Genomic DNA, 5,802 nt, shown 5'->3' with positions numbered 1-5,802 from the left:
GCTTCAAATTCACGAAAACGATAGGGCAAGAGGGTAGTGATACATCGAGTGAACTAATGGTCTACAATGTCTCGGAAAATAAAGTAGAAATCAACGCGCCGCAGCAGTTCCAGTCGCTAATACGATCGATAATTAATGATTACAAACCAACACAAAGCAATGTTGAGTGTCCTGTGTTCCTGAAAATAGTTCCAGATGGTCAGATTACGCCGTTTCGTCAGCAGTCAAGTCGTCATCCGCCTGTTGAATGTGATGCCATAAAAGAACAAGTTGACGAATGGCTGGAAAATGGTGTGGTACGCAAATCAACATCTAACTTCGTGGAGAGTGGTTATTGTAAGAAAGAAAGATAGCACGTACAGAGTTTGCGTTGATTTTCGGCAGTTAAACAGCATGGTGCTAAGAGACTGCTTCCCAGTACCCCTCATTGAAGACGTGCTCGAAAAGTTTCAAGCGGCAAAAATGTTCATTGTCATGGACCTGGAAAACAGCTTTCTCCATGTACCCATTGACGAGCCAAGTCGCAAATTTACGGCATTTATCACAAAGCAGGGCCTTTACGAGTTCAACAAAGCCCCGTTTGGGTTTCGCAATTCCCCTGCTGCGTTTGTCTATCATCACTTGTCTTGTATCACTTACATTTTCCAAAATCTCGTTGACCAAGATGTGATGCAGATTTATGTGGATGACATTATCATCCACGCACAAACGTCTGAAGAATGTATCACCAAGCTGAAGCAAGTACTGTCAGTGGCGTCCAAGTACAACCTAAACATCAAATGGAAGAAGTGCCATTTTTTGGAGAGCAAGATCGACTTTCTCGGCTATACAATAGAAGGTGGCAAAATTTGGACAGGCCAAGAGAAGACACGCGCTGTTAGAAATTTCGCTACACCGAGAAATGTGAAAGCGGTGCAATCCTTTTTAGGATTAACCGGATTTTTCCGAAAATTTGTAAAAGGATATGCACAGATAGCACGGCCACTGACAAACTTGTTGAAAAAGGATGCGCCTTTTAAAGTCGGAGTTGACGAACTGAAAGCAATCAGTCAGTTGAAGAATGTATTATGTGCTGAACCAGTTTTAAGAATTTATTGTAGAAATGCTCCTACGGAATTACATACTGACGAAAGACGGTGTCGGTGCAACGCTGTTGCAGAAGTTCGATGGAAGCTTGCATCCTATACTTTACTGGAGCAAGAAAACGACGCCTAGTGATGCTAACCGCCACAGCTATGTTTTAGAGGTCATAGCAGCCTACCTTTCGATCGAGAAATTCCAAAATTACCTCCTGGGTGTTAACTTTACGCTCGTCACCGATTGCTCCGCGTTTATACAATCCATTAAAAAGAAGAACGCAGCACGAGAGGTTGCCAGATGGATTTTGTACATGCAGGATTTCAACTTTCGGGTTGAACACCGTGTTGCAAATAAGTTGGAACACGTAGATTGCTTGATTCGTTTTACAAACGTGCTGGCCATCGGCTCGCAGATTTCAGCCCGCTTAAAAAGTGCTCAGCGAAAAGACAGTTACACCAACGCTATTTTAGAAGTTCTTAAAAGTCGTCCTTATAATGGGTTCAACTTTAAGGGAGATATTTTGTATAAAAGCGTGAATAGTAATAATTTAGTCGTCGTGCCCAAGGAGATGGAACGTGAAATTATAACTGAGGCTCATAACGTTGGCCATACCGCACTTCAAAAGGCGATGCATAGCGTACAGCAACAGTTTTGGATTCCCCACGTAGAACGTAAAGTAGCACAAATAGTCAACGCCTGTGTAAAGTGTTTGCTGTATAACAAGAAACTCGGAAATCAAGAGGGTGATCTGTGCTGCATCGACAAGGAAAGTCTACCTCTACATACGCTGCATGTTGACCATTTAGGCCCAATGGACGCAACAACTAAACAATATAAATACGTTTTCTCTATGGTCGACGGGTTTTCAAAATTTGTTTGGTTATTTACGACAAAGAGTACAAGCTGCGATGAGGTACTTAAAAAACTGGAAGAATGGTCGACCGTCTTCGGCCTGCCTTCTCGCATCGTGAGCGACCGTGGGGCAGCTTTTACTTCCACAGCCTTTGAGGAATACATTAAGTCGAATGCTATCGAACACGTCTGGACCACTACGGGTGTTGCTAGGGGCAACGGGAAAATTGAACGCGTTAACAGATCAATCCTGTCTATAATTTCAAAGCTTTCCGCGCAAGATCCCTCAAAATGGTATAAATTTTTTCCGCAAGTCCAAAGGGCAATCAATTCACATATGCATAGCTCAACCAAGAAGTCGGCGTTTGAGTTGATGTTCGGCGTACAAATGAATAACCAAATTAGTGATAGAGTTTTGAGCGTGCTAGAGCAAGAATGTACAGAAAGCTTTGACATGGAGAGGCAGAAATCTCGCGACCTCTACAAAAAGAATTATGACAAAACGCGTAAAGGTGAATACATCTACAAAGAAGGAGATCTGGTGGCTGTCAAACGCACGCAGTTTGTCGCTGGAAAGAAGCTGGCGAGTCCATATGAGGTGGTAAAAGTCAAAAGGAACGGCCGCTATGATGTTCCAAAGGCAGCGCATGTTTCTGGTCCGAATGTAACAACAACAAGTGCTGACAATATGAATATGACAACGATGATTTATTATCGTCTGGGACAGACGATGTGTAGTCAGATGGCCGAATGTAAAACATGTAGTTGGCAACCCGCTGGAGTACGAGAGAAGTGGTCGAAAGAATGGAGAAAACGTCAAGTAGCAGAAGTGGTAGGAATAGAAAACCCATCGTCCATCGAAGAGTTGAAGAGAAGTCGCGAATCAGTTGGTGGTCGAATAGTCGTACACGTTGTTAAGTGGCCAAAGTAGTGTTCCGTCTTAGAGTCGTCAAGTTGTCTAAGTTGAAGTGGTCGAGCCGTGAAGTCCAAGCCTTTGCTGAATCTCTTTTTAAAATCATTTATTTAATATACTTATACTTTTCAATCAAGTTGTAAACTAACTGGAATAAAACACTTTAATGAGCATTATATGCTCCATCTTTTATGTATACTTGAAAATAGATTATTGCGTCTCGGTCAAGCTGTTCATAGAACTCTTCTTTCTGTGTGCAACTCAAACAGATCACCGTGCTTACTCATACCAAAATTAATTTCGCGGAACCCCGGCAACTTCAATCTTGTACTTTATTATACTAAAATCCAATTTTTTTAGGGTCTAATTAAAAAGTTTGCAATTGAGGTGAAACCTTGCAGATTTTTTTTTAATTATCGTACAAAGTTTGGTCCAAACCCAGAGATCTACCACATTTTTTTTAAATCTACCACAGTTTTTTCCAGATTCTACAACAGAGACTTTTTTAAAAGTCCGATCTCTGATGTACATTTCTATGCGCTTTTATATATATATGTACATATGTTGAGTTGTATGATGCATGCTAGGGTGATGTTGGGTATGTTTTTGTAGCGTAGACGAAGCTACGTTTCACGTATATATGTACATCACTTTTCGATAGCAATGATAGTTTCTGAGAAATTAAGTAATCATTTCTGACACCTCTTGCTTTCAATGGGTAGGTTCAGAAGGTGCAGAAGTTGAGCGCAACCGTTGCTAAAAAAATCAATGATCGGAATGCGTCTTCTGAACGGCTTGATACATTAGCTGTCAAATTCAAAACACACAACACGTTGTCTCAAATGATCAGAAAAATATTACGATCATCTAGATCATCTAACACGCAACTGTTCAGTTGATCATAAGTACAAAACAACGCGTTCAGAAGGTGTAATCGCAACAGTTACTGAGCTGTTGCGCCTTCTGAACGTGACCAATGCAAACACCCTACCTACTCAGTTGTACGTGGCATATGACTAACACTCTTTTCTGCTCATACTTCATAAACAAAATCCTTGCGCATTTTCATTTGGCCAATCATTACTTTCTTTTTTATCCATCGATTTTCTTCATTGGTAGCTAATTTTTTTCCAAAGGAACAGGCTTTATCACAAGTGCAAAACATTTACACAGAAACTGTTATTTTTTTTAATTTTTTCCCTGTTAAAGTTTGAATTTTTCCATTTTTTCATCAAATTCAATCCCAAAAATAAATCTAATAAATCTGGGATTGACCAATTAATTTCTTAGAAACTATCTGGGCTAAAGTGATGTACATGTGGTTTATGGAGAATTTTATTTGCCGTATCTCGTATTACGATTACTCAATTGGTTCGTAAGATATACGTGATTAAGGGCAACCACCACCGTTGCCACTAACAATTGTTTTCCCTAAAAATTTTCTTCCCAAATCCGACCAATTCTTCCCAATTCGACTCGAATCGAAATTTTCTCCGTTTGGCAACCTTGGTATTCTGCGTTCCGTTTCGTTCCGATCAATGTTCGAATTTTTCGATTCTAGCTATTCTACATTTCGATCGTAGTTACGTTTTTGTAAGTTGCAAATTTGTTGGCGGGAATCATTCAATTGTTATTTTCGTGGGTTTAAATAATAAAATTTTACAAAAAATGTAAGTGAAAATTACTGTGGATGATTGTAAAAATCATTATAAGTGAATTTTCTTAATTTTTGTGTTTTCGCGATTTTTTATCATGTTTATAGGTCAAAACAACAACACCAGAGCAATATGAGAAATTGGCTGAAATGATGGCAGCAAAAAGAGATATAGCGCAGGGTTTTCAACAGCGATCCAAAGAAGAAGTGCAGGCGTTTTGGAACGAGGTAGTAACTTCCCTAAATGCATTAGGTCCCCCATCTAAGGACTCCAATGCATGGAGAAAGGTTAGGTATTACTGAAAATGACAGGAATTTGTAAAATAGATGGAACGGTTTGTTACAGGTGTGGATTGACTGGAAATGCTACATAAAACGGAAGCTATCAGATAACAAAAAAGAAATGATGAGCACCGGTGGAGGTCAATGCCGTTTGCAGCGCATAACCCCACTTGAAGAGCAAGTCATAGAATTGACGGGCTTAATAAGGTACACAAGTGGAATTAGAGGTGCGCTGGATTTTGGAGATAGTGCTCAGGTCCAACACGATGCCCAAACGGAAATGGACATTTCTGCTTCTTCGGTGGATCCAGATGGTTTACCTTTAACCAGTAGAGCAAGCAGCCAACACCGAGAAAGAAGCGGAAAATTGAGATTAAGATGGAGATGGTAAGGCTGGAGCATCCAGGCCATAATCTTGATTAGCAACTTCAAACACGTCGAAGAACTTTATTGTCAACCTTGCACCTAAAATTTTTAATTTTTATTTTCTTTTGTTGTTTTTATTAAATGCATATTACCCACCGTGATATATAAGTATAAATCATAAATTCTGAAATGCACTGAATACCATGTATTTTGAAATCTATACTTATAATAAAATTATACATTATAGATATTAAAGAAAAATTAATGTGGGGGGTCTTTATTAGAGAACCAGACGCCAAATCAACCATTTTTAGAATTTTTGTCTGTCTGTCTGTCTGTATGTTTGTTCGCGCATCACTCGAAAACGAATACATGGATTTAAATGCAGTTTTCACCGATGTATTGCTAGAGGTCTAACTTAAAATATAGGAAGAAAAAAATTGGAGAGTTACCACCTGTTTGAAAATTGGAGTTTAAGTAAATTGATAAGAAAAAATGAATATTGCAATATGGGCGTCAAAAGAAAGAGGCTGAAGAAGGCTTACAGCCAAAAATATTTTTTAGAGTTGCCACCTGTTTGAAAATTTACATTTAATTTAATTTATAAGATAAACTGAATATTGCAATATGGGTATCAAACTGAAAGGGTTTAGGA

The 5,802-nt window shown here is 39.1% G+C and overlaps 1 protein-coding gene across 1 annotated transcript; it reads left to right on the top strand.

The window, feature by feature from the left end:
* Positions 1–4,555: 4,555 nt before the first annotated feature.
* Positions 4,556–5,310, top strand: LOC108365751 (uncharacterized). The gene is made up of 2 exons (XM_017619892.1): positions 4,556–4,787; positions 4,846–5,310. Exons 1-2 carry the CDS (start codon positions 4,650–4,652, stop codon positions 5,170–5,172), a joined length of 465 nt encoding a protein of 154 aa, XP_017475381.1. The 5' UTR covers positions 4,556–4,649; the 3' UTR covers positions 5,173–5,310.
* Positions 5,311–5,802: the final 492 nt, after the last annotated feature.

Source organism: Rhagoletis zephyria, unplaced genomic scaffold (assembly GCF_001687245.7).
Source record: "Rhagoletis zephyria isolate East Lansing unplaced genomic scaffold, Rhagoletis_zephyria_1.1 Rzeph_scaffold_01986, whole genome shotgun sequence".
NCBI classification, from domain to species: Eukaryota; Metazoa; Arthropoda; class Insecta; order Diptera; family Tephritidae; genus Rhagoletis; species Rhagoletis zephyria.
This window is presented reverse-complemented; position numbering and strand designations above follow the sequence as displayed.

Coding starts and splice junctions, on each gene's coding strand:
- LOC108365751 (XM_017619892.1), top strand. CDS start 4,650: ATGATGGCAGCAAAAAGAGATATAGCGCAGGGTTTTCAACAGCGATCC. Junction 4,788..4,845: donor ACTCCAATGCATGGAGAAAG/GTTAGGTATTAC, acceptor GGTTTGTTACAG/GTGTGGATTGACTGGAAATG.